The sequence below is a fragment of the Athene noctua genome, unplaced genomic scaffold (genome assembly GCF_965140245.1).
Source record: "Athene noctua unplaced genomic scaffold, bAthNoc1.hap1.1 HAP1_HAP1_scaffold_31, whole genome shotgun sequence".
Classification (NCBI taxonomy): domain Eukaryota; kingdom Metazoa; phylum Chordata; class Aves; order Strigiformes; family Strigidae; genus Athene; species Athene noctua.
The window spans coordinates 673,150-700,351 of NW_027437536.1; the positions used below are offsets into that span (position 1 = coordinate 673,150).

The following is a 27,202-nucleotide window of genomic DNA, read 5'->3' on the forward strand; positions in this document are numbered from 1 at the left end:
ATGGCAGCGGCCCGAGGGCCACCGTTTCCCCCTGACACCCCCCGCACTGCCGTGAAAAAGGGGTGAGCAGCAGGAGGGGGGGGCGGCGGTGCCGTAGGAATAGGCCGAGCCGATTCCTTCCTTCGCACTCCAGGTCGCTCGATCAGTTTTCTCGGTCGCTCTCGCAGCTGTGGCTCTTGTGAGCGGCACCGACATTGTTCACGCACCGCTCGGGGGGACGGGGCCGAGGGCGGGGGGGGCGGGAGCGGGGCAGGGGGGGCGCCCCGGGGTTGTTCCCTTGGGCGTCGAAGGGGAGACTCGAGCGGCGGTAAATCTGCGGATTTTTGCTCTTGAGCCTCCTGCCGCGCGGGCGCTGCGCGTGAGGCGCCCCCACCCCTCCCTTTAGGAGCTGCCCCGGGGAACAGGGACCCCCCCAACGCCACAACGGCAGCGGAATCCTTAGGCCGGCGCCTTGTGCCGCTGCTGCCAAGGCAGCGACAGCAGAGGCGATGCTCTGCCGTTCTGCCGCCGTCTCCCCCGGAGCCTCTCGGTCCGTCGCCACGCCGGGGAGTTTCCCGCTGCGGTTGGCACCTGAACTCAGGTCATCCCACCGTGCCGCGCCGATCCTTTCCCCAGGAACTACTTCAGAGGCTGCGCTCGCTGTGGGGATTAGCCCGCGCTGCCCAGCCCATGGCAGCAACTGCCTCAGGTTCCCCTCATCGTAAGATAATCCTCTCCTAGAGAGTGTGTGTTGGAGGAGCTTGACCGCTGCCATCCCCGGGACCGGTGCTGCCGTCCCCGGGACCGGCCCCGGAGCCACGCTGCCCGCCCCGGGACCGAACACCGGTGCCGCGCTGCCCTTCCCAGGACCGGGCCCCGACGGCGCTGCCATCCCCAGGACCGGGCCCCGACGGCGTTGCCATCCCCGGGACCGGGCCCCGACAGTGCTGCCCTTCCCAGGACCGGGCCCCGACGGCGCTGCCATCCTCGGGACCGGACCCCGGTGCTGCGCTGCCCGCCCCGGGACCGGACCACAGTATCCTTGCAGCTGCTTTGGACACTTGCTGTCATTCTTCCAGCTTCAAAGAGAAATGTGGGCCCGATCGTGCCGTCAGCGCTGACAAACTTTGTGAATCCATGCGAGCCCTTCACCCGAAGGAAATGGAGGACTGGGATGTCGTTCTGAAAGCATCTCGGTACTTTCTGGTAACTGACAGGCCCTTTTCCTTTCTCTTTTCCCTTTGCCAATCTGTGTTGCAGGCCTCAGCAGAGTCCAGCAGGGCTGGGCTCTGTTCTGTGCTTCACGAGTCGTTAGTGCACTGCATACAGTGCCATTGCTGGATACTGACCAGCTAAATAAATGCTGGAAAGCCTTGGTTTCACAGAATTTTGCTCACCCCCCATGCGATCTAGAAAACAAGCTGCCGTTTGGAAGCGTACCTGTTTCCATGTTCATAGTGCCTTCTGACTGTGCATAGCACAGCCTTTGCTGCTTCGGGAACCGCCACAGGAAAATACCTGATTAAGATACAAAGTAGATGCGACTTGGTTGTTTTTCAGATAATTTTTGCTTTCAGAAATGAGAAGGGCTGATGCTGACCTCAGCGTAGCAAAGGCAGGTCCCACGCAGGCGGAGTGCTCCTGTGCTGTATGTACATGGGTGTATAATGCAGCCCACATGAGCTGGGCTGATGGCAGCTTCAGTTTCACTGCTGTCAGAGCTTTGCAGCTCCCTGAGTGAGTTGGCTGCTCTGAATGAATGTTAGCGCAATGTATGCAGCCGATAAGCGATGTGAGTGCTTGAGTGACTGGCGAAGCGCTTTAACGTACCATTTTCAGCTTGATGTTACGTGACATCAGCAGAAGGCCACGTGCCAGTCCTCAGGCTTGATATTAAAGTCAATCTGCTCTTTGGATTTCAGAGGCCAGAGGAAACACGGTGCTGCCTGACACAAGCCCACAGACCAGCCCCAACCCAGTCGGTCCCATCCTGCGTTCCCTGCTGGGCCTCAGGTCAGTGTCTTCCTTATCGACTAATCAAGATGTGCGATTCGATGAAAAGAAAAAACTGCGACTGATCGTCTTTGGCCTGTGTAATGCCGAAAATGTGATTCTGTTTGGCTGCAGAAAGGGAGCATGTATGTATCACGTGTATGTTTTTGAAGGTATTTGTTTGGAGAGATGAGCTTTTGGTCTGTTTTCCTAAAACAAAACCTACGCAGTTTTGCATATTTATTTGCAAAACTATTTTAATTTCTTACAGAAGTTATTTTTTCAAGACATGTCATAATTTAATATTAAAAAGCTTGTGCAATTTTAATGCAGCCTTCTTGGCTCTGACAGCTCTGCCTGTCGCACGCAGCTCCTGCATTAGTAAAGGCATTTCTTTATCTTTTGGGCCAGGTATTTATTTTCTTTAGAGCAAAATGGGGGCATAATAGTATGTCACTGTATAACATTTTAAAAGATTTCCCACCTCACTGAACAGTTTTATCCAAGTTCAGCCACGCTCTAAGAAGATACTCAATGTTTTTCCGCTTTGCAGGTCCATACAGTTTCTGGTAATTGTCACTGCAGCATTTTCAGCTTTTACCAGTCCCTATACAACGGGAAAAATCTGGGATATGCGGGCATTTAGGTACTTGCAGGCTGATTTGAGTCGGGCCTTCCTGTGTTCAGAATGATTTACCTTCAGCGCATGATGGATTTTCCAGTCTAGGTTCCAGTGGGATTGCTGCCGCGCTACATGACTGCGACGCTTACAGCTTTGGCCGGCCAAGCCTGTCAGAACTGTCTGCGTCGGTGAGAACCTACGCTTTCAGATCTGGGAAGCAGTGCGTGTCTAGGCTGGAACACAAGGGGATCCCAAGCCAGGAGACTTACCAAGGGTGTGGTACTGAGCCATGCACAGTAAAACAGGCTCGCTGTCTGAGTTTTGTTACAGCCGTTCCTGACAGCCCAACAGTTAGCCTCAGAGCAGCGGGCGTGATGCCAGGAGGCACTCCAGCCCTGAATCAGCCGCTCCTTAGTCCCTTCAACATGGCTGGGCAGCTGGGGGGCAACAAGGACTCGGCCGAACTCTCCCTACAGCGAATCTCACCAGCATCCCAGGGCTGGTACCACCAGCTGCAGCAGGAGGCATCATGACTTTGCCGCTGCCAAAGCTGCAAGGTAAGTCACGTTTAGAATTTTTCTCATAGGTTCTTTTGCCTGTTTGTTCCACCTCATCTCTCTTTTAAACCGAGTGATCTCTTTTCCAATGAAATGTTGCTCTTGCTGCATACTGGAAGTTAATACTTGGATCGTTTCTAAACACTTGGTACTGAAGGGATATTCGCATTTTTATAGAAACAGGTGGGAGCTTGCATCTTAGATTCTGTGGGTCAGTAATGTAAAGTACTTGAATGACTCAGTAGGCTTTTCTGTTGTCAGTGATCAATCTTCCGTACTCGGTTCACTTCACAATTTCAAATGGCAACATGAAGACAGGTATTATGTTTCACCGCCGCTGATTAGGGTAGCTGAATGAACAGGGGCAACTAAACCCACGGTATTGCATCAAAATCACTTTCAAAAACCCCTTTTATTATAAAATCAGAGTTTTCTCAACTGCCATCAGTGCCCCAGACGTGCCTCCTTGTTCTTGCTGTGGAAGGTCTGCTTTATCAGTCAGGTTGTGCCATCCTCATCCAAGCTGTTGAGGGAGTTACATGACTCCAGAGTCACAGGCAAAAAGTTCATCTCTGTATGGATCCTCCCCGTTGTCTCAGCTGTACCATGCTTGCAAGAGTTCTACCCTGAGATCTCTGCTGCGTCCTCCCTGGGGTCTCAAATCAGACTGCAAAGCAGTTCTGTGAGACACCTTACCCCTGTTCTTCCCCAGTATTCTCTGCCGTTCTGGGTCTCACCCTGTTAGAAACAGTACTCAATCGAAACACAGAGGATATAAAATACAGATGTATTTTTTACTCCTCAGAATTACATTGATTGCTTCTCAGAAAGCCGCTGCTGCTGAACAGAACTCAACCAAGTATGGCAAGATAAGTATTAGCCAGCAGGTTACAAATGAATTGTACAGCTTTAATGGAAAAGGATGCGGAGGGACTGCCCGGTATGAAAGTGATAAAGGGGTGAGCAGGAAGTATCAAAGCTTCAGCTTTTTCCGTTTATTTCTTTGTTTGTTTCTTTTTATTTCTTGCAGATGGAAATGGTAGGAAAAGTTTTCCTCAGGTGGAATATTAATTTTTTAAAAGAAATTCTCTGCACCGTGCCTGAAGTACTGTTTAGTTATTAAGCTCTGGTGACTACTGGTTACCAGGTGAATTGTGTGAAGCACCAAATCCTACAGGTTGTCAAGCAGAAAAAAGAGGAGACAGCTCGTGTGTCGAGCAAACTCCCTTACAAACCGCGTGCATAGTACTCTCACCTGCTGGAGCAGCGACTTGCCTTTACCTTGTGCCTGCTTTAAAGTTTAGTGTCAACACACCTCTCTTCTCACAGTTGTAAACGGGTTTCGCTTTAGTGTTTAAAATACCGTCTCTCTCAGAGCATTAGGCTGCACCGAAGAACCTGTCCTTCCTAAATCACAGAGGAAAAGGACACACTGATGCACAAATTCTGCTGCGTTAAAATTTGAGAGTGCAGGTAAAGCAGGGAACTGGAGATTAAAAAAATAATGCGGGAACAGGAGCGGGGAAAAGCCGATATAACAGAGTGAAGGGCAAGTGGCTTTTTAGGGTGGGTGGAGGATGAAATCTTAATGAAGAAACAGGCATTGCAAAAATGCATCCTTCCACTGCGGAGTGCTCCAGGTTATAGTGGCTGGGCACGTAGTATTCTGCAGGAACATCAACTCGTGCCGTTCTTACATCATTTCTTCACCCCACGGTGCGGAGCTGGAGGGTAGGGATTAAGCTGGGAAACCTTTGCTCTTTATTTAGCCAGGGGCGTCTAATTGCGAGCTAAAAGGTGCAGCTCTGCTGCCAAACAACTTTTGCAAGCAGTGACCTTACCAGGTGAGAAGTTTCCCGCTATAACCGTTGCTGGCAGATAGAAGCATGGGATCAAACAGGGCCTTGCTGGAGCATCCGGGGCAGTTCCCTACCTGTGGATGCCACCACACCTTCCATAACGTAGCGAAACCAGGCGATACTCCTCAACTTTCATCTCTCTTAAACCTCACCGGGCCTGGTCGGCTGAGAGGAGTGGGGGACGCGTTTCCATGCTGTTCTCTGACCTATCTCACTCCTCCTGTTGTCACGCCTGCTGTCCCTGGGTTGCCAGCGCAGCCAAGCCAGGTGTCCACAGCGTCTGTGAGCTGGAGCTTCTCCTGCTGTCTTTTACTTCTTCTCTCATCAGTAAACTGCTAAACCTTTTCATCACAAACTACCTCAGTTAGGTCACTCAGAAGACAACACCCTGAAGAGTTTTTGATTAACGTACGAATTCAGAAAAGTTCTGATCTAACAGAGTACTTGAATTCATACTAAACGCTGATCAAGGGAATAATCCCACTAAATCTTCTGTGATCCATATATGCGTTTAACTGATTTTCTTCTCAGGGGCTTTCAGACCTCAGGGTGATTGGATAAAACAATTACACCTCTTGCTTGTGGAAAGAGAAAAGAGCCTTCAGTGACAGGAATCACAGGAATCATAGAGGAGATATGTTAAGCATTTAAAATGAGAAAATGAGTCTCTTTAGGAATCCAAGGCACAGGTAAAACAGAGCGACTAATGATACGGAGGTTACCCAGTACAACTTATTCAGTGAAATTACCAATTCTTCAGTTGTCAGTTACCTAGAAATAAGATTTTTTTTTCCCCAAATACATTTGTGTTAAAGTGTTCAGTTGCTGTATGGTTGTGATCCCCACTAAGTCAATGTGAATGTGTAAATTCCTGCTGTGACATTTGCACAAAAATGTGTTTTTCCTGGCTCCTATTAAGCAAATTTCATATGCACAAGGAATATGCAAAGAATAGACACTTGGAGGACGCACCCTTCTCTCTTCCCTTGCACTTAATCAATTAGTAAGACTTGAGTGATCTGGGTCATGTCCTTAGGAAGGGTTCCCATTCCTTTGTGTTCCAAGAGAAAACCACAACCCTTCCTTTTCCGACCACACCAGCTGGCTCTGTTGGAGTATTTGTCCTTCAAGGTTTGGTGCTGCGGTTCTCAAGTGCCCAGAACCCGTGAAAACAATCTGAGATTAAACAGCAGAAATTCCTGGTGTGAGGAAGCGCAGCCTGCCTGTAAAAGGAGGTAAATGGCCACAGGGTCCCTCCTGCCTCTTACTGATTCAGCAGATGCTTATGCATATGTCGGCTCAAGCACTGGGGTGTCCTGTTAAATATAAAAAATGGCCATTGTAATGATCCCGTCAGCTAATGGGGAAGCTGAGGCACAGAGTGGCGAAGTGACTGCCCTGTGTTTCTCAGCAGGACGATAGCAACACCAGCCTTAGAAATCATGTTTCCCAGGTCCCGTCTGCCAAGGGTCCGTTTACAGATTTGTAGGGGAGAGCACGAGAGCGCTGCGTTTAAATTAACGTCAGAAGAGAACGCGTCAGAGAATACATTGCAGGGTATTTTCCGGGCATTCCCACAAAACTTTCTTACAGATTGTTTTCAAGGCTGAATCCTGCTGGTCTCGCAGGCATATCTCACTGGCTTTAGGGTGGCTGCTTCTGTAAGTAAAATCAGCAATACTGTATTTTAGCCCAAGCAAAGGTTCTGTTAGAATAGGAGAAAAAGAATGGTTCAGAGAAAGCACAGCCGACGGCTGAAGTGTAAATGCTTTTCCTCCTTTTCTGTCTTCTTTCCCTAGAGCAGTACATGGTTGCAGTAGGGGGTGGGGATTAAGCAATCCTGTCCACTTTCTGCAAATCTAAAGCAGTTTGTATTTTTGCCGGAATTTTTGGTTTCAGAACAATGTCATGAAAGATTTTTAGTTCTACATGCGGTTACATTTCAAAAATGTACCTGCTTTTAGAGGCGGGGGAAGGAGAGAAGGGAGGAATACCAACTACTTGGGTCTCGTGCCAGACTTTAAGGTAAAATTAACTCCTTAAAAAAGATTTTTAAAGAGAAGACAAACTTTTTCTAATGTGCATTAAGAATGTTGGAGAGCTTACTGAAGCGTGTGCTTTGAGCTTTCAGGAGCAATCTGTGGTCAGGGGTTTGAAATGAAAATTGATCTGTGATTTACATGGTCAGTGGAAAGAAAATTAACCTATGGAAGGTTGTAATGAAATATTAGACAAGTAAAAAAGTAGATGGGGATCTGGTGGAACTGAAAAGTCCCATCTGGAGGAATTGATTGACATTTTTACATTGATCTGTGTTCTGCGTGAGTTGTAATGTTAGTGGTAATTTTATGGGACTGAACTGAAATGAAAAGGGTGTTGCCACAGACTGCCGACAATATCGGCTTGTGTTCAGTGGAGATCCTGCATCCTTTTCCCCATTTTCCTATAATGTGGTTCATTGCACTTTTTTTCAGCCGCTGTCGTTGAATTGATTCAGCCTTTTACTTGGGGTTATTCAAGAAGAACATCCAGTGCTCACAGATACAGTCTAGCAGCACATTTCAAAGCAACACTGCTGCTTCCACTGACCCCGGCACAGCTGAGGCACTGTCCAGGGGACCCTTTGCAATATCTGCTGAAAGGGCAGGTTACCACTCGGAAACACAGTTTATTGACAGAGTTTAAAAAATACGTTCTCTTCTGATTTGTGCCTCATCAGCACAGTAGGAGTGAAGAATCAAAGCTTCTCCAGAACACATCTATCTGTTCCTCTGACCCTTTGAACTCTGCTGTTCAGTGCAGGACATCCCGATTGCTCTTGCTGTCAGCTTCGGGGAGAATGAAGGGAGAGAAATACGTCAGAGTGACATGATGCCACGCTCCCCGCACTCTTCTCCTGCTTTTGTACTAGACAATCTTTCGCCTGTTTCAATAATCCAGACTTTACTGCTCTTGGAAAGAGGAGCTCTTGTCCTACCTTCTGACATAACCCTCCTTCTGTAGTCTCCCCGTATGACACCTCCTGATTTATCATCATTTACGCACTTTGAAATGTAGGGCTCTGATTTGGCAGAAGATTAATATTCTTTGGAATCAGTAGGCTCTATTAGAGCCTTTGGGGAAACTCGTCCCATCATGGATTTAAAACACCTCCAGTTTTCAAAGTGTAGAGAAGAATCTTCCCATCAAAGGCTTGCTTCCCTCTGTTATTAAATGAATTTGCAGTAGGTCCTATCAAAGCCTTGTTTGTTGTGGACACCTTATCCCCCTGCTCACAGGAGAGGTGTGTTAGATTTCCCGAGCAGGTGGAAGTACGTTTATGCTATTTCTTTTTCTCCGTTCCTTTAGGAAAGACGTAGGTCTGATTCAAATACATGCCAAGCATTCTAGTTTCTTTGAACTGCACAGGACTTCAGCTCGGCTCAGCACCATGCAGGATTTGGACACTGCCGAGCAAACACAGGCCGTAGCCTTGTACCTCTTCTCAGTGTTATTTTTTTCTAATGAAAACTGGAGAATCGGGTTTGAAATTTTACCAAGTGCATATCACCATTAGCTGAAAGAGGCTTACACATCACATTGTACAACTAATATATGCAGTGCATTAGTTTGAAGAAGGCTGTTGCTGAAGAATATAGCTTGAAAGAAACCATGTTATTTCTCCAGGAAATTAGTTTTGTAAGGATATTTGAAAGAGGAGAAATATCCCAAATCTATCCCAAACAGGACAGATGTTTTTCAGCAGAATGCTGTGGCTAATGGCTGTAGGAGCAGCCTCTCTAATCACAGGCTACTGTAAAGGTCAGAATTAGGTATTGGCTTTCCGTCCTGTGCATCTGAAACAATATACCCTAGCGAACGTAACCGGGAAACGGTGGTAATTGAGCCTACTGAACCCTCAGCACTGCAGAAAGACAAGTTTTGAGAGAAGATGCTGAGTGGATCCTGCAGCTGGTAACTGTCATCCTGGGAATAATGACACTAATTACTAGATGCTCGCCCCAGACCCTTGGCCTGTGACTTTGACGGAGTCAATGACTGCTGCTCTGGAGAGCGTAGTGCTGGTAGATTTGCAGTAGGTGTCAGCAGAGCAAAAAGGCCCCAGGGAAGAGACTTGGCTCTGATGATCTTCAGGGTCCCCACTTTTACAGACCACAAGGACCTCACTGAACGATCAGATAACGTCTGCACAGACCACAGAGCAGTTGAGGATTTTCTAACAGAGAGATCCATTTCATCATAAAGCTCCTGATTTGTAAAGTTAAGATTACGACCACGTAAGCTCAGACTCATAGCACTTGCAACCAGCAGGTTTTACTTTTGAGGCTGTGCTTTAAATGAACCACAAGCCCCATTTTTTTCTATCGTCCTTCCTCCTGACCCGAGTCAAGTGGACTCTATTTCTCCGGGAGTTAATTTAAAATGCGACCAAATCTTTACTGACATCATTTAATTTTTGTAGGCCTTTAAATACTGGGAAGTTTATTTTACATAGGAGAGTGGGCCTAGTTCCTTGGCCTGTTACGTTCTCTGTCTCTATCTCTCTTTCTTCCCTCTCACCCCACAATAGTTCTCTGTCTCTCTTTCTGCCCTCCCAGCCCACAACAGATAAGTATATGAATCTGGTAATAGCCATAAATTCAGGGCATATAATCTAGCTGTCGTCTAAGGGTGAATATCAGGGATAATCCTGTATCCTTAAAATCAATAGTTGACTGGTGGCAACAGAAGAATTCCAGTAAAATCAAGATTCTGTTCATCAGGCACAGAGGAAAATGTAAGGAGAGCTGTATTTCTCTTGCTCCTGCAGTTTGTGAAGGAAAGGATTGTTGATATACTTTGGAATATTAGTTCAGAACCTTTGATCAGATGGAGTGAAAAAACATTTGAGTGCTGCCCCATGCTGGAGCCTGTTTTGTCTAAACAGCCAACAAGGTAATACTGTAACACCGCAAATCCAGGTTACTTACCCTCCTGTGCGACTAGCTGACGGTTCCTCATATTGTCTTCAGGGAGACAGGAGAGACTGTCGAGGCAGAGCTTCTCTTAACTGCATGTGCTGCTTCTGATGGTTTCCCACGGCACTGCGAGGGGACACGAGAGATCCTTAAGGCCTGGGTGAGTTGTCCCGGTCTGAGCTGTCAAGCTGCCAGCTGACAGAGCTCCTAGCCACCTTTAGTTAGATAGAAGAGAAGAACTGCTTCTAGAAAAATCCTTGGAAGTTTGAAAGAATTGGAAAAACCAGTGCTTAAACATTGCTTTGAATGTAGAACCTGGAGTACAACCCTAGTATCTGTACAGCACTTAGAAGCAAGAATAAACATGGCGCTTGTATGAGCAGTTCATTTCTTTTCTGCAGCCTGCAACAGAGAACTTAGTTTGTAAACTTGCTCTCTGTTTCAGCACTTATTTCTCACAGGCTTGTGCTGGTTTGCTTTGCTTTGTTTTGTTTACTGATTGTGCCCATAAAGGCGAGGGTACGCAGTGCACTTAGTTCCCACAGCAAGGTAAGAATGCTGAAGTTCCTAAGGAAGAAAGCAGAATGAATTTTAGAAGCCACACAGGTACTAAATGGTTCCCTTGGAGACCACAGTGTCATGTAGACTAAGAGGAAGATGTGCCCAGGCGTCTGAAACCAGATACAACAGGTGAATCATTGCTGTCTCCCTTAATGAAGGTCCTGTGATTCCCCACGTGAAAATCTCTGGAAGAGTGTGTTTTATAATGGTAAGTGCAGTGTCTGTCTCAGAAGGAACAAACTATTAGAAAGGTACTGAAGTAGCAGGTCACCATTTCAGTGTGGCCTCTCGGCTCTGAATTAGAAACTATCGGCTGTGACTGGCTTATTGGAGAAAGAAGTCTGCAAGGCTCATTTAAAAACTTAATTTTTTCCCGTTTAAAACTCAGTGACAAAGAGGCTGAAACTCAAGTCAGGTTCAGGACTTAAAAATTCTCCTCTAGAATTTTCAATGTAGATTCGTTTACAGTTGCCAGGAGACTGTAGGGGCAGACACTCAGAAGTTTCTGGTACAGAGCTGGATGACTTGCCGAGCTTCAGCAGAATAAAATAAATAAAATTAATAAAAAAGTTCCGGTGGTGCATTTGGTTTGCCAGAACCAACTCGAGTGGGGGACGTGTGTCCTGCTTTAGAATGGTTTGAAATGTCAACAACCGCGCCTTTCCCCTGTAAAACAGACAGGGGCTCAGCACAGGGGGATCAACCTCCAACGGGAAACATTTATTCTCATGTTGCACATGCCTCCCCTTCCTTGCCTTACCAGCTGCTTTGATATGCTGTTAAAGTGGTAGAAGATGCTCATTCACTTTGCTTTGTTCACGCTGCTGTTAAAAGCACCGTGTATTTAATGAGAGTACAGAAGACAGGAAAAGATTCCTTTGTGTTATGGAGGAAAGGCTGTCACGATACTTTAGTCAGTGATGTTCTCGTGTTCTCCTGAAAGGTATTCAAGGCTGGTTAGCAGAACAGCCTTGTTCTACTACTACTACCTTTTTTTGTGGTGGGTTTGTAGATTGAAAGATAGCCTTTGAAGAAATTCTGTGTGTAGCTACATTAAAAAAAAAAAAAAAGGGCAGGAAAAAAGTAAGCACCTGTGACTTTATCGAGTAGAAATAATGATTTCCATGCCCATGATTTGTATCATCCTGCCATCTAAACGTGCTCTACAACCATTAATTAAGATTTCCCCATATCTGTTAAGTAAAGTTCTCTCCATTTCATTGCTGAGGGAATTAAGATGCTGAGAAGTCAGGGAGCAATAGAACCCAACATCTGCCTTCAAACCTCTTCCTGTGCAGTGATCCCTTTCCTTTCTGCACAGTATTTTCTTCCCTTCCATGCTCAGAGTCTAAAAGCACCGGCAGGAAGGAAGCATCCCTGGAAAGAATTGGGGACTCCAAGATCAAAGTTGTTTCTTCCAGAAAAATAAACCTCAGACCTCTCATTCCCTGTTCTGTATTCCTCAGCAACGCCTTGATTTTAGTGGCTGTCCCCCTGATTTATGTTTCTGGAGACAGGTGTTTTGTGTTGAGGCCCTAGATTTGCAGTACCCCAAGTTCAGAAAAGAGTTCTGAGCGAGGAGGAGGACAGAAAGGGCTCTGCTACGCTTTTACTGCAGAGTTCCTTGGGAAAAGCAGAGCAGCAGGATGCAGTCCAAAGAGAAGTACTGGGGGGAAGCATCTTCAGTTAGAGGTAGTCATGCTCTCTTGTGCTTTCCTGGGAGGCTGAGAGGACAGAGGGGAGAAGCACGGTGCACTGAGGGTCCTAACTTCATATGGTTCGATACACTCGATGGCAGTTTGTCTCCGGGGTGTTGGTTTGGGTTTAGGGTACAAGATTTCCCTGTGAATCCTGAAGGTAGCTATCAAGTACCCAGAGACCTGCAGTATCTCTTCAGTGCTGTGTTTCCACAGAGCAGGGGGCAGAGCTTGCCCTCAAGTTGTTCTTACTGTGGGTAGACTTCCTAGATAGAGGTATCCCCGCAAAAATGATGATCATTTTTGTACGGTTGCTTGTTTATAATTTGGTTTTCTATCGGTGCCTGAGGAGCAGAGTGAGATCCCATTGTGCTGTGCACTTAGAAAATCCTGAGCTAGAGCAGCTCCCAAAGCGGCACATAAGGCAGGAGACCCCGGGCTAATATGGTCAGATAGGGAAGACAAAGAAACAGGAAAGCAGTAGCGGTCAGTAGGGTCTTAATGGACACTGTCTGTCCTTGACGGGTAAATGAGAGAGAATGGGGGAAGAGGAAGGGGTGGGCAATACAGATCCTTGAAAATGAAAAGAAGCAACTTGTATTCAAGGTGATGAAGAAAAGATAAGCTAACAAACGATGTGAAAAGACAGCTCAGATAGCAGCCTTGGAGGACCAGCAGCACTCTACGTGGGTAAAAGGGACCGATTTATTTTCTTGTGAGGAAAGAAAGGATGTTGTCAAAAGACAAGAGTTTTGGCTGTGCAAGTAGATCAGGAGAACCTGAGAGTAGGCTAGGTGTAAAGAGAGTGTGCGATTTAGGAGCTGACAGGCAGATTCGTTTGCTGTCAGCACACAGACGGAATTGAATTGGTGTCCTTGAGATGACTCGGATAAAGGGTTAGGAGGACCAGGGCGAGGATCTGAAGGAACTGCTACAGAAAGCTGGAATGAGGGATGAGAAGGATCTTCCGCAAGGCATGCCAGTGGAGCCAGGTGCACATCTGCTCGCCTGGGAGGCGGCCGAACTCTCTCCGCATCTCTGGCAGCTCAGTCGGGGACAGAGATGGGGTGATCACCTCGGGCCCTCCCTCCTGTTCCCGTGCCGGGCCCGTCCCCATCCGCCCCTTTGCGAGCTGACTTTCTGGTGTATTTGGTTTCTGTATCGGGGCGACTGATCCCGGCCCTGGCTGTCTCTCTGGCTCAGCTGCTGTGCTGGTGGAGGCGACCGAGCCTGGCTCTGCCTGTGCCCCCGGCCCAGCTGCTGTCCCAGTAAGTTCACTCTCAGACCCTGCAGCCCTTCCTCCCCCTTGAGGGCAGTGAGTGGCCTTCAAAAGGACACGGCAGGCATGGGCAAGTGTGGTGGTGCAATTCCTACCCCTCCCTGCCGTCCTTGTTGGGCTGCTTGGTGCCAGGTGTGATTCCATCCACATTCCCCCGAGCCATACACCAGTCTGTGGAGATAAGGACTGATAACCTTGAGGAGCCTGGCTCCTGCCCCCCTCTGATTGCTCGGAAAAGGTTATAATGGCCCATCATCTCCTGATGGCCTGACACCCCTGTGCCTGGGATGTGGTCAGATGGAGCAGTAACAGGGGTGCATGTTATTCAAATTCTTGTGCAACTGCTGGAAGGCACCAGATAGCATTTGACAAAAGTCAATCATCTTGGATCCTATAAACTGCGACCACCAGAGAGGCCCTTTGAGCTCTCCTGGATCGCAGCGGGCTGTGGCCAGCATCTCCCCTGAGCTGGGATGCCTCTCAGGTATCGTCTGCTCCAGACGGAAGGCCAGGGCGAAGTCCCCCCGCTCGAGTCTCAATTATCGCCCGTTGAGGAATGCCAAGGCATTGGGAGTATTTGCTCTGAACTCGAGAGGGAAATTTTCTTTGAGCTAGCTTCTCTTGCACCTGTTTATTGGTGGGGGGGGGTGTGTGGGTACGTACCCTTGCCCTTGTTCCTGTGTGCTTGTCCCTTTTGTGTTCATTTTACTGCACCCAAACCCCTTTGTTTCTGTACGTATATGTCTGGTTTGTGTATGCGCATGTACATATGTGTATAAATTAAGGGACCGTTAAGTAAGTTAGAGTGAATCTTGTCATCTTAGAACCTGAATAAGTCGCTTTTCTTTCTGAGTTATTTTGTATTGACAAACAGTTGTTAGTTATTAATAAATCTAAATTATTTTTCTAAATCATTACCGTGTCAATACTTTCATCCGTGACAGCAAGTCCCCAGCACATCGCAGCGAGCTGTGTCTCCCGGGTTTTGCCAGGTTGCCGACACACCTTTTCTAAGCACTCCGCCAGTTTATCGGGGCTCTGCATTTGTTCGGGGGTGCAATTCCTAAGCCTTGGGGGTGCCCACTGACTCAGGTGCTTGCCCATCTCTTCCCACAGCCCTTGCCACTCACTGTTACCTGACCTCGGGGCAGGTTTCCGGGCACTGCTATTGTTGGAGAAATACCGCCTGGCCAAAACCCAAATCAGGCAGCCACTCAGAGAGCATTGTGCCACAACCACACTGGCCTGGATGCTCCCAGGACAGTTAAAGCTCTCCCCAGCCGAGAGGATCTCTTCCCCTGGCTCACCCACAGAGGGGGTGAGACCCCTCACAAAAGCCCAGGCAGCAAACAGGTACCGCCCCCCCCCCTTGGCGCATGGACCTGACCTCAGCAGGGTCTGAATAACCCGGCTAGTGCCCTCTCCCCACTGCTGGGAAACCACCCTAGCCTAGCCGAGCCAGGACAAGGTACAAATCCTTCACACCCCAACGTCGGGCAGTGATCCCTTGGGCCAGCTGAACAGCCAAAACCAGCTGCTCCACGTTGTCTCATTAGATCTGCCACCCTACACTTTGCAGTGGCCAAAGACAAAACAGGCCGTTGCTTGGCAGCAGCCTGGGGCTGCTTGGCACCGCAGCAGAAGCATGCTCCTAGCTCGGGCCGTGGCCAGCCCCAGGCACAGAGAGAAGGAGGAAGAGGAGGAGGAGGACCACAGGCAGCGCCAAGCTTCATTATTGCAGCAAGATGCACAGGCTGTAGGTTAGCTTTCTAAGCCGGTAACAAAGCCTGCAGAGATGGAGAGGGACACACACCTTCTCTGAGTCTCTCAGGAGCACGGTGAGGTCTGGAGAGCCATCAGTGAAGGGAATCATGTCGTTTTCACACCACTGCTGAGGCTGGCAGTGGGCTCCCATCTCCGGGTGCTTCTGAAAACAGAGGGCTGGCGAGGCGGCCTTCCAGTGCTTGGCAGAATAGCAAAGGACTCTGAGTGCCATCAGTGAAAGATCAGCTACAGGCACCCCAACTCCAGCTCAGACACCTACCGTGATTAAGTTCCAGGGTGATGACACATTTCCCTTTATTGCGACTCTTTCAAACTGCCTTTCTGCCAGCCAACCCTTGTCAAGGATGGAGGCACTTTCAGGGGAAGGCCCTATTACTGTATGGGTTGTCTTTCTCTCCCAGCGTGTATTACAAGCGCAGAACCACAGTAAACAGGGCTGGCTACCAACCTTCCCCTTTAAGATGATAAGGCACCAGTAGCTGATAGAGCATAGCTTTAGTAGTGTCCTGTTTAGCTGTGTTGGAGGAGACAATATTCATCCCTTCAGAATAATGTCTCATAACTTCCATTGCAGGTCCCTGTGGTCCCTCACATGGAAGTCACAAAAACGCACACCCTGCTAAATAAAAGAATTGATTTCTTCCTTTAAAGAAAGTGGAGTTCCAGGTTTTTTCTTCCCTGCCTTGGCATTGTCTCTACTTTCCTGAGGCCGTTGTTAATGATCATGAGACCGCTCCCAACTTCGGGACGTTCTGGACAGCACCCACTTGCACTAGAACAAAGAGCGCAAACATCTGGATTCCTCAAATTTATCTTCTTCCCCTGAGACTTTTACCTGGCTATTGGGCCCCATTGTGGCAAATGCCGCAGCATCTCTGACACGGGAGAGCAGACTGCTCTGTGCGGTAGAGCTGGCACAGTCAGGGTGGTGAGGCTGGATGCCAGCCAGTTCCACCAGGAACACTGTGCTTGGTTCCGTGCCCTTGCCTAGACAGGGAAGACTTAAATTCTCAAATCCACCCATTGCTTGCCCAGTTAGTTCCCTTCTTCCAGTGAAGGTGCTGTAAGTAAGTGTGGTGTACTCAACTTCACTGCCTGCTCAGCCTTCCTCAGCCACCCCCGGACACAAGAGATCTTGGTTCGCTGTGCCCATCTAAGGCTTCACTTCAGACCTGAAGGCTGAAGCACTTGCCAAGGCCTTCCTTCTGCAGGCTTCAGGAGCAGCACTTTGACTGAACCGAGCTGAACAAAATATGCACGGAAGCCTTTCACTCTCAGCCGTGCTTTGGGAAACATCTCTTGAAAAATGTGTACCAGAACTGGCTGGGCCAAACTGCAGAATGCCCGCACTGCAGCCGGAAACTCCTGAGAAGATAACACCAGCCTCCTAGTCCTTTGCCAAATCACCGGCGGCTGTGCTTGTGGAGGACATGTTTGTACAAGAAATTATGAAAAGTGCACAATGTGGTCTGAAAGAAATAAGCCCTCAAGGGTGCAGCTCTTGTTTTGGGAGAGAAGCTAAAAAAGAGTGGTAGTCTGTAGCATGTATCCTTACTTTTACGGTGTACCTTGGAATATGTGGAGGTTTTGGAAGCTGCTCATTCTTATATGAAGATAGATTCAAAACTTACCCTTCTTAAGTTGTTTATTATTCTTTCCAGTGCTGGGTGGAAAAAAACAAAGGAAAAGAACATGAAATACCGTCATGTCTAAGCTGGAATCCTCACAGCCAAGGCACACTGGGGACACTCCAGATGGTGTCAAGTATTAAGAAGCAAGGAGGGGTTTCCCCCTTACTGTTTTAAGGTCTTTTTTTCCTCTCACAATACAGAACTAATTCTTACACCTAACCTCAGGGGATTTGAGGCTGAAACAGCACAGTCCAAGCACCTCAGCAGCACTGAATGAAAACGTGCATAGCCCTTACAGGTACGGAGAGTAACAGCACTCCTTCAGAGAGCCCCTCAGCCGTGCACGATGAACCCATATCCAAACGCACGCGTTCTGTGTGGAGAGGAGGGACCTACAGGGAGTAAACGCACTCTCAGGGTAGTGTAATACAACCCTCTTCTCTGCCGCTCCCCGCTCCTGGCATCAGGGTGAATGTCATTCTGCTCCCCCATGATTGAGAGGCGGGGAGACAAAACCCCCCCACAAAACAATGGAGGGAAAAAAGGTAGCAGCTGAAGGGTTTCAGAGGGAACACCCTGATATAAAAAGCTATATAAAAGGGGAGAGGGGAGGGGAAAGAGAATCTGAAGATGGCAATTGAGTATCAGCCAGGAGCAGCCCATTTCAAGGAGGGGCAGAGGCACCCCTTCCCTGCTTTCCCAGCCCAGTGGAACATGCAGAGAGAACAGAAACACACGGTCTTACCAGGGCGATGCACATCCAGATGATTAGCCTGGTAACTTCCTAATCCTCGCTGTCTGCTGTTTTTTTCACCTCACTTTTATCTACAGATCATCCCCAATTAAGGGAGGATACAGACCAGACAGTTCAGATTCTTTTTCAGGATTTACAGCATCAGGGTCTAAAAGATTATCACACCGTTCTGCTTCTTCAAACAATAAATTTGGCTCTTTAAAGTGTCCCTTAGCCTTGCCCAGACCAATCAGCGCGGCTAAGTTTTTTATCGGACTTACTCCCCGCCTTTCTAAAAAGCACTGTAAAAGTTTGAGGGCTACCTCTTGTTCCATTGTCCTGCCCGGGCAGACTTGTTTTGATTCCTTTCCTGTATCGTGACTTGACGACCTTCAGCAGTATCCGACCAGTAGCTAACGACCAGTGCTGGCTTTCCCTAGGTTTCCCCAAATTCAGCCTTCGTTATGGCCTTTCCTGGATATACCACTTCGGCCTATTCCTCAGTAGCCCTCTCGGTCCGCAATATCTCCTGAAGCAATATTGTGGATCCGCTGCTCCAATGTCAGACTTACAAATCCCGGCGCTTCAGGAGACGGCACACATCTCCTGCACCAGGCAGTGACCTTCTCGCCTTCCTGCTCCGAAAATCCATTCCGCCGCTTCCAGGTTCCGTTCAGTGGAAAAGCAGCGTTCGGGTAACCCTGTTCGGTGCGCCACTTGCGACGGGCGGAGGAAGCAAGCAGCCATTCAATGTGAATGATAGAGCAAGCTTCAACTTTATTGAAAGAAATCACCCCTTACATAAGCACTCTACAATAATCACGCACACTACTCACAAATCTGTTGGGTACATGTAACAGGCTACATTATAATGTCCCAGCCCCTTGTGGCATCTCAGACATGTCACAACATCTTCCCTCTTCTGGCCTGCCTCCTTTCCCAAGGTTGTTTTACCATCAAGGCCACTGTGTACCTCAGTTTCTCTCTGTTAACATAACAGTCCTTTGTTAGGCATAACTGTACCCTGGGTTTTTCCTCTGTTTACCTCAGGTGGCTGCAATCAGCTCCTGCAGAGACCCATGGCCTTGCTCTCTGCAAGCCGTTCTCCAACATATACCCAAAGATGGAACATAGGAAGCCATTCCTCAAAGAAATGAGCTAGAGCATAGAGGTCACTCACCCCAAATGAAAATTGTACAGAAAAAAGAGATGATGAGTATCTGAAATGGAAGCAATAACATTTCTAACAGAATATCTTCAATAGAAATAGAAAAGCAAACCAGTTATTTATTATATAATTTATAAGCCCTCCACATCACCTCCTGGGAGGAATATTTCCAAGAGGGATTTGCTTTGTGTCTGTAGAATAACTACGGATATGTTTTGACTGAAAATGTTGAATTTACCAACAGGGCCTGACAATGAAAAAAAAAAATTACAGAAAGCGGTGATATTTAAGTGAGATGGAACCCACATTCCTCTTTTGTGGTCATACGCAGCAAGTATGAAATATAACTGGATTGCATCTGTACATTTTGGGGAGTATCTCTTATTTATTGCAAATGTATTTCATGCGAGGTAACAGTTCTGTCTCCATTCATCCTCTTCAGACAATACTCCTAGTCTCTGTGACAAGAATTTCCAATTCATTCATGGCCAAATACTGCCTTTGGGTTTCTCGGAGTTCGTGTTATGAAAAGGAATGTTTCTCTGCTCCAAGAGCAGTGCCTCCGATTCAGTGATGGGATGCACTGAAAAAATAAGGTGAGAACCCAAAGAGATGACAAGATGACAAAACTGTCTGAATTTACGGAAAGGAGCATTTTTCAGTTTCCTCTTTGTAAATGAAAAACATACATGCACAGTGTGAAGAAACACACTGTGCCTGAGATCCGTGAAATGTGTCAGCCCGAACCTTTTACGGTTTAATGAAGAATATTTTTCAGGAGGTGTGGGTAACGTATATTCTGTTTGCTGGGGGAAAAGAAAAGTCTTTTCTTTTCTCGATGTAACAGTCCTATCCCACCCCCATTTCCCCTAGCTCTAGACAACCAGCACTGGGATATCTCTGCACTGTGAATTAGGAGGAGTATGAGGGTTGGGGTCGGGAAGCTCCTTTCCCCCACAACCGCCTGCCCCACACTCGGATCAGCCCGGTGATGATGTTAAGCTTGGGCTAGGGTTTGGGTTTAGACATCGGAAGCTTTCTAACCCTCACGGCCGAGGGAGGATTTCCTCGGAACGGTGCGCTCCTCGGCACGGCAGTTCCCACACGCGGAGAGCCGGCTGCCCTTAAACCTTAGCAGAGGCCTCGTTTGAGTGCCGCATCTCCGGGAAGGACGCGGACAGACATCCTTGAGGGCCAGGTGGCTGAAGGGCTCGGGGCCGGGGGTAAAACCAACCAAGCAAGCGGCGATTCCTTGGGCAGGAGCGTCCCGAGGGAGAGCGGGGTCCTCCTGCTGGGTCTGCCTGGCAAGGCGGCACTGAGGGGAGCTCCCGCCGGCTTTCCAGAGAGCCGGTTCTGCGCAGCCGAAGGAGCTCCGGGGCAGAGCCAGGCCAGGCGGAGCGGGGATCGGGGAGCAGCGTTCGGGAGGCTGCCAGGGAGCCCCCGCCCCGGCCCGCGCTCCTCGGTGCGGCAGCCAGGCGGGAGCCGGCCGGCGTTTCCCCTCCGGAGCGCCGGGGACGAGCGGCAGGACGAGGGGGTGGCTGGGGGCTCCGGCCCCTTCCCTCGCGGGGCGCCCCCCGGCCGCCTCCGCCCCCCGGGCCCGGGCGGCCGCTGCAGCGGGGGCGGCCCCCGCTGCTCCCGCCGGGGCCGGCCGCCCCTCAGCCCCCGCCTCCCCCGCGGCGGCCGGCCGGGGCTCCAGGCCGCTGGCTCCGCCCGCACCGCAGGGCTCCGCCGGCAGCTCCTCCCGCCCCGCGGCTGGAAAACGGCGGCGCGGCGGCGGGGCTCTCGCCCCCCCGCCCGGCCCGGCCGCCTCCCCCTTCCCCAGCGCCGTGACCCGCCGGGTTCCCGCCGGAAGGGAGGAGAAACGCGGCGGAGGTGAGGACCCTCCCGGCCCCGCTCCCGCCTGTGGCGCTGCCGCGGGCCTCCCCCGTTCCCCCGGGGGCCGGTGTCCCCGGGCTCGCCCCGCCGGCTGCAGCCCCCGCCCGGCGGGGCTTTGCCGAGGGCGAGGTGACAAGTCGTCTGGAGACGCCGGGCAGCCCGCGCTCGAGTCAGCCTCGCTCCAGAAGCTGCCTCTCCTCTTCCTCCTGCTTCTGGTTGTCTTCCCGACGGCCGCTCTGCCCGAAGAGAAGAGGCCTCGCAGTTATTTTGCCGGCGGTCTCTGCTCCCCCCCGGCGGCAGCTGAACAGGATCCGCTTCCAGCGCCGGATCCGCGGCGGGAGCTGCGCAGGGGCGGAGGGAGGCGATGCCCGCGGCTCCCTCGTCCTCGGCAGAGGAAGGCTGTGAGGCTGCCGAGGGAAGAGGCTCTTCCTGTTGCAGGGAGTGCGATTTTCGGGCAGGTGAGGGCTTTCCCCCGCGCGCTGCTGTCCGCGGAGCCGTTTCGCGCTCTGCTTCTTCCGTCCCTCGCAGACAGGGGGGGTTGTTCCGCGGCGGCGGTGAGAACATCCCCGCGGGAGTGAAACGGCCCCGGCCTCGGGTGGCTGCGGGCGGGGCTGTGCCGAGGGGCCCGTCTGGCCTTGGAAGGGTTTCATCTTGATCGGAAGCTTTGTTTAGGGGGTACGGAGAAGAACACTCTGTTATTACTGATTTGTGTCCGCCGCGGTTCTTGGGCTCTGCTGGCTGTGAGGAGCAGCTTGCTTTTCCTATTGACCCCCAGCTAAGCCTTGTGGAAGCAGCGTGAGCAGGAAGCAGGGCGTCTCTGGGTGTGAGTAGAGCCCAGGTGGCTTTTAGGAAGGAACTGTAAATCCTGGGCGCGCATCCCTAGAACGTGAGAGCATGGCTTGTCAGTGACAGGCGGCTGGGTCCGGTGCGTGAGACCTGCGAGCAGTGTCAGCGCTGAGGATGCAGGATACACGACCGGCAAGCAGAAGCGCTACAGCTGGCAGTCGCTCCTTCGGTCTTCCCAACAGCCTGCTTGGTGGTGTGGGCTGGGAAGGGTATTTCTGAAGGACTGGGGTGACCCAGTTGCCGCCTAGGATGTGCTGGCGTTACCAAGTACAAAGATGCTCCTCAGCCAACTCAGGCTATTTCTCTGCTGAGCTGCAGGGGTGTGAGAGGGGAAAGTAGTTGTAGTGCTGCAAGGGGATAAAATCTGGTTTCGAGCTAGTTGAGCGTTGGGATTCACGGCCGGTGCCGTGCTGTTAGAGGCTGTTTTGGGAGGGATAGCTTCTTTTCGGTGTTGCTGGTTTCCTCCCGAGGAAGATGAATATTCAGCTTGGTTACACGTGTTTTACATGTCTTTGTGTTGTTGAAAACGGGCGCTTCTGTACACTGCGAGACTTGTGCTGTTTTAGTTTTGGCTGCTTATGAAACTTTGAGGTTGTGGAGAATTGATGCAGCAGTTACACAGTCCCAAACAGAGATGGAGGAGGCACTGTTAAATTAAGCTGAACATCCTAACGTATGAATGATTTTCCTTCCTGAGTATTTGCCTCAGACCTGGAGTCTGGTGTTGGGTCAGTATTGTCTGACAGTGAACAGGAACATGTGCCTGTTCCCAAAGAGGATCATGGCTTGAACTGCCGTCTCAGTGATACATAGATGGAGTATACTTGGTGTGTGTGCTTCACTGGAGCAGAAATAACAGGGAAGTACCTACTGTCGCTTCCGTTACTTGTGTCGCAGTGGTGGGAGCTCAGAACTGTGTGCATGTAGAGGTACTTGTGTGTGTATGTGTACAAAATGTGTGTATATAAAATATGCACGGGTGTATATGTAATATGTAAATAGACCCTTTTTTTTCCCAGCTCCTGACTAGTGTGTGCCTGTGCACAGCTCGACTTGCTTCACATCTCCAGTCCCAAGGATTTGCTGGCTGTGATGCAGCGGGACGAAATTACTGTGACGCAGCTCTACCGAAACTGTGGTAGGATGCAGGTGTGTTAAGAATCTCTCCTCCTGCTCGACCCGTTCCGCCCTGCACGGTGGGGTTTGTCGATGGTGGTGGGTGTCCAGCATGTGGGTAAACTGAACTTACTGCCTTAAAGCGAGGAGCGCTGCTGCGTAGTGCAGGGGCACTGTCTGAGCAAGCAGTGGTGAGCGTGACTCAGCTCCGCTTCCTGAGAGAATTGAGGCCTCGGCGCGCGGGGAGGTTGGATGAGCAACGGGGGTGGATGTACTGGGATGCTGCCGTTACTGGAGTAACATCTGGGGAACCGTCCGCAACAGGAACCCCTCAGCTGAGCTGAAGTAGCCTTTTGCCGCTCCTGGTGCCGCGTATCCTTCTCCTTCGTCTCAGCGCCTGGCGCTCTATTCCGTCTCTCGCCCCGAGCCGGTGGGGAGGGCTGTGGTGGGGGGAGATGGCCACGTGGGTGTGTGGCTTCCTCAGCAGGGACCTCGGGGGCTTTCGGAGAGCCCCAGGAGCTGCTTCTGTCCGCTCTGTACCCGCGGTGTCCCAAGCGGCTGCGGAGTGTGGCTGCTCAGCCTCCCATTTCCTGCTTTCTGCGTGACACGAAACTCGTAGTATTGGTGTTCTTCCTTGTGCCAGTGGAGAGGAGACGTAGTGAGTTGCTTTAGGAGGCCTGTGAGCCTGAGTAGCGCTTCGGGGACAGCTGAAGTTGCTCTAGTAACTTCCAATCCTCTTGGCTTTTGCTGTGGTTTGGCCCTTCTCCTTTGCACTTGAACCTCCAGTGAGAGGTGGGAGCGGTGCTACTGCAGTTACTGCAAATGCCATGTTTAAAATGCCTTTGTGTTCAACGGTGTATGCAGACATGGAGCCATTAGACCACTAGTGTGATGGTTTAATCCGTTTTTTTTGGTAAATGGTGAGATAGAAAACTAGTGCCATCTGTGTCTGTGCATGGTGAGCTGCAGGAGAACTTCCCTGCCACGGGGCTCGTGCTCTGTGTGAGATCCTGTTAATTTTCAGGCTGCTGACTCGACTTTGCTCTGCTGCTCTTAATGAGTCACTGCAGAACGTGGATAGTCGTGCCCGTGCGTGATCAGTAAGCCCGTGCGGGCTCTGCCTGGCAGGCAGGGTGCTCCTGCCTTTGGACAGCTTCTAAATTCAAAGCCTTGATGGAGAAAGGGCTGGACATCTGTTGGTTGAGTGTTGCTGCTTCAGGACAGCATGGGATGCCTGGGCAGGTGCTTCCTAATGCCCTGTGTGGGGTCAGGGATAACGTGTATGTCCAGGCCACTAGCACTGTGAAACTAGTCGCTGCTTCTCCGACTGTATACGTACAGTTTCTGCACTTCGGTGGCGTATCAGGGTGCGCTCACGCTGCCCCCGAGTGGGCACGGTGCTGCAAAGTACTTGAGATGGTACCTGTGGGTCTCGGTGCTTAGCCAGTGTCCTGACAGCCGCTCAGATGCTCTCTGTGCTGTGTAGGGTGTGTGTCCGCACCTGCATTCATGAAAAAGACAAAAAGCAGTAAGAAGCCAAGCAAAAACCCCCGCCTACAAACTAAACCAGTTCTACTGTGAGCCACAGCAGTTGGGAGTTGCTGTGGTTTTGCTTGTTCCTGGTGAGTTTTTGTTGCGTGTTAAGACAGGGCAGATCATAACCAGCCCGATTTTCGGTGCTTTGGCCAAAGTCCATCCTGTTTCACATTTCGAGGTTTGGGTGTTTTAGTGCCTCTCTAAGACTGATCCCAGCCATCCGGCTTTTCAAAGCCCCCATCCAGGGAAACCTCCAAAAACCCCACGTTCTCCTGAAAACTGCAGGTCTGCAGAGGACATCTGTCTTCGACCGGCTGGGAGCCGAGGCGAAAGCGGACACGGCCACAGGAGGGAAGGTGAGAGGACGTGGGTTTTCAGCTGCGGCTCCGTGTAGCCGTCGCTCTCGGCAGCTGGGCCAAACCCCACCGGGATCCCGGCATCAGGGTCCTCTCCCCCAGGATTATATCGGGATTTGCAGCCTCCCGCTCGCCGCGGAAGGGCTGAAGGAGCCTTGAAATAACGGGGCAGTGGTGGGGAAACCCCTGGGAAAAGCAGGAGGGAGCCACCAAAGGCAAGTGGATCCCCAATCCCTGGGTGATCCTCATCTGCGCTGCTATTTTGACCCCTTTAATGTGGGGGGGATTCAGGAGGTTTTTTCTCTCCTCTGGAGCCAAAAAGCTCAGCATGGAAGTCTTGGGGGTGTAAAACAAGTTGCAGACTCAGCCCCTCGAGACAAATCCGAGGGAATATGATGTTATGGGTGATGCAGAGACCTGCTTTATAGCCTAGTCATTAATTGCCGCAGGCAGCATTTTGCATCGTTACATCCCAAGAGGGCTGGTATCCATCTGGTCTCCATCCCAGGGGCAGAATTCGGGGGCAGAGGGGCAGGGGAGAGTAAATGGGGGTGCGGGTGCTGACGGGCTCCTCTCACCTTGTCTCCCAGCCCGTGGGGGTCTTCAGCAGACTGGGCGATGCCTTGGGGACCGATGGGGACAAAGCCACCGAGAGCGACGACGACTGCTCCGTGCTCCAGTACGCTGGCGTCCTAAAAAAACTCGCCAAACCTCCCCCTAAGGAAAGCTCTGAGCCGGGAGGGACCGTCAAGGCGAAAGCCACCAGTTCGGAAGCCAAACCGGTCCCCGTCACCGCAGCTACCCAGCGACCGGGTCGCAGGAACGCCGCCGGTAGCTGTACGGCAACAAAACCGTCACCGGCGGCGTCTAAAATCCCGAGGCTGTTCACCCGTGTCATGGGCAAAGGTGAGATACCCCACACACACCCCGGTTCCATTTTTGGGGGGGTCCCATGGTTCTGGAGGGGTGTGTGTGTGGAATCAGGGTGTCTGGGTCCCTCCCTGACCCCCGACACCCCCCAGTTTACATCCAGTTCCCGATGTCGCGGCCGGACAAGGAGAACATCATCAGTTACCTCGAGCTCCTGGAGCAGTGCCTGATCCACGAGGTACAGGGGGGGCTGCGGGGACTTTGGGGGGCCTGTAGGGCTTGGGGGCAGACTATAGGTCTGTGTGATCCCCCCATGTGCCCCCTTCCCCCCCCAGGCGTTCACAGAGACACAGAAGAGGAGGCTCCTCTCCTGGTGGTGGCAGGTCCAGTGGCTGCTCCGCACCTTCCCACTCGGTGCCCGTCGACAGCTCGCCCCAGGCCCTGCTCGCCTTCCCCCAGGGTACGTCTTGGGGGGGGACACGGGCCCCCCCAAACCTTGGCGAGGGGGAAGACAAAACCTTGAGGCACCCCCTCAGTGGGGGGAGGAACCTGTGCTCCCACCCTCCCCTCCGCACCCCCCATCCCACTAGGGCGGGGGAAGATGTTCTGGTCGTGGTGTGGGAGGTTTGGGGGGTTCAGAGTGCCTGGTCCCCTCCCTAGGAGGGATGGGGGGGTCGGGTACAAATCTTGGGGCCCCCCTTACCCCAGTTTCTGTTCCGCCCCCCCTCAGAGCGTCCCCTCCCCGGCACGGACCTGGAGATCAGCCCCACGCCTGAGTCGCTGTTCAGCATGGTGGAGCAAGTGCTGGGCGGTGAGGGGGGGTGGGGATTAACACAGACACCCCCTGCCCCCCCTTTACCCCCTCTCCCCCATTTTTGTCGGTTTTCACCATTTTTAACAATCCCAAATCTTTGCGGTTTTGATGGGTTTTTCAGTTTTTATTCCTTTTCTCTTCATTACTGTATCAGTACCCCAAATGATATTAACGTATATTAATACGCATTAATAATATCATTATTATTTACAGCCCAAACTGAGGGACACGGCGATGCCCCCCTTCCCTCCCCTCCCCCAGGGTGGGGATGCCCCAGGACCCCTCCCCCGTCGGTACAGCCCCCCGCCCCCCCTTTGTACCCGCAGCGCCGCGGCCCTTTGCGATAGAAAACGTTATTTTAGACACAAGTTGTTAGGAATAACTTTAATTCCGGCTGTGGCTACTAACCCTGACTACGTTATTAAAGAGAAAACCAGAAACACCCCCCAAAGTGCCTGGTTTTTCCCCAAAACGGGGAGGAGGGACACTCCGCTCTGTCGCTGGAGGAGTCGGAGGCATCGCTGGGGCTCTCGTCGTCCTCCGAGGCCTCGCTGGGTCAGGCGGGGGCTGTGCGGGGTCCCCCCCTCGCTGCCCCCCCCGGACTCTTCCTCCTCTTCCTCCCCCTCCTCCTCGTCGCTGTTGCTGCCCAAAATCTCCTCCCGGTCACGAGCGGCCTGGGCGGTGTCACTGCCCCCCCCGGCGGTCCCCCCAGCCACCTTCCTCCTCCTCCTCATCTTCGGCCTCATCCTCTTCCTCGCTGAGGGCCGAGCCCCCCCACCCCGCTCGCTGCTGCTCCCGGAGCCTTCGGCCCCCTCCTCCTCCTCCTCGCTGCCCTCTCCCCCTTCGCTCTCGCTGCCTTCCTCACGCTCTTCGTCTGGAGGAGGAGGAAGAGGAGGAGGGGAAGAGATTATGGGGGAGGGCGTTGGGGGGGCCCCACACATTCTGCGCCCCCGGGTCCCCCTGTTTGG

General features: G+C 51.2%; 2 protein-coding genes across 2 annotated transcripts in view; one reads left to right on the forward strand and one right to left on the reverse strand.

The window, feature by feature from the left end:
• LOC141974161 (uncharacterized) lies at nucleotides 1-26,234 on the forward strand. Its single transcript, XM_074933496.1, has 8 exons — nucleotides 1-62; nucleotides 1,059-1,185; nucleotides 22,590-22,680; nucleotides 24,429-24,550; nucleotides 25,141-25,456; nucleotides 25,573-25,658; nucleotides 25,756-25,880; nucleotides 26,151-26,234. Exons 1-8 carry the CDS (start codon nucleotides 1-3, stop codon nucleotides 26,194-26,196), a joined length of 975 nt encoding a protein of 324 aa, XP_074789597.1. The 3' UTR covers nucleotides 26,197-26,234.
• The window catches only part of LOC141974073 (uncharacterized), a 139,986-nt gene that overhangs the window by 77,063 nt on the left and 35,721 nt on the right, over nucleotides 1-27,202 (reverse strand). The gene's annotated exons all lie outside the window — the stretch shown is intronic.

Bases quoted from the DNA above. Each gene is read 5' to 3' on its own strand.
- LOC141974161 (XM_074933496.1), top strand. From the start codon at position 1: ATGGCAGCGGCCCGAGGGCCACCGTTTCCCCCTGACACCCCCCGCACT. The intron at 1,186-22,589 runs GTAACTGACAGG...GCCTGTGCACAG, and splicing joins AAGCATCTCGGTACTTTCTG to CTCGACTTGCTTCACATCTC. The intron at 22,681-24,428 runs GTAGGATGCAGG...GGCTTTTCAAAG, and splicing joins GCAGCTCTACCGAAACTGTG to CCCCCATCCAGGGAAACCTC.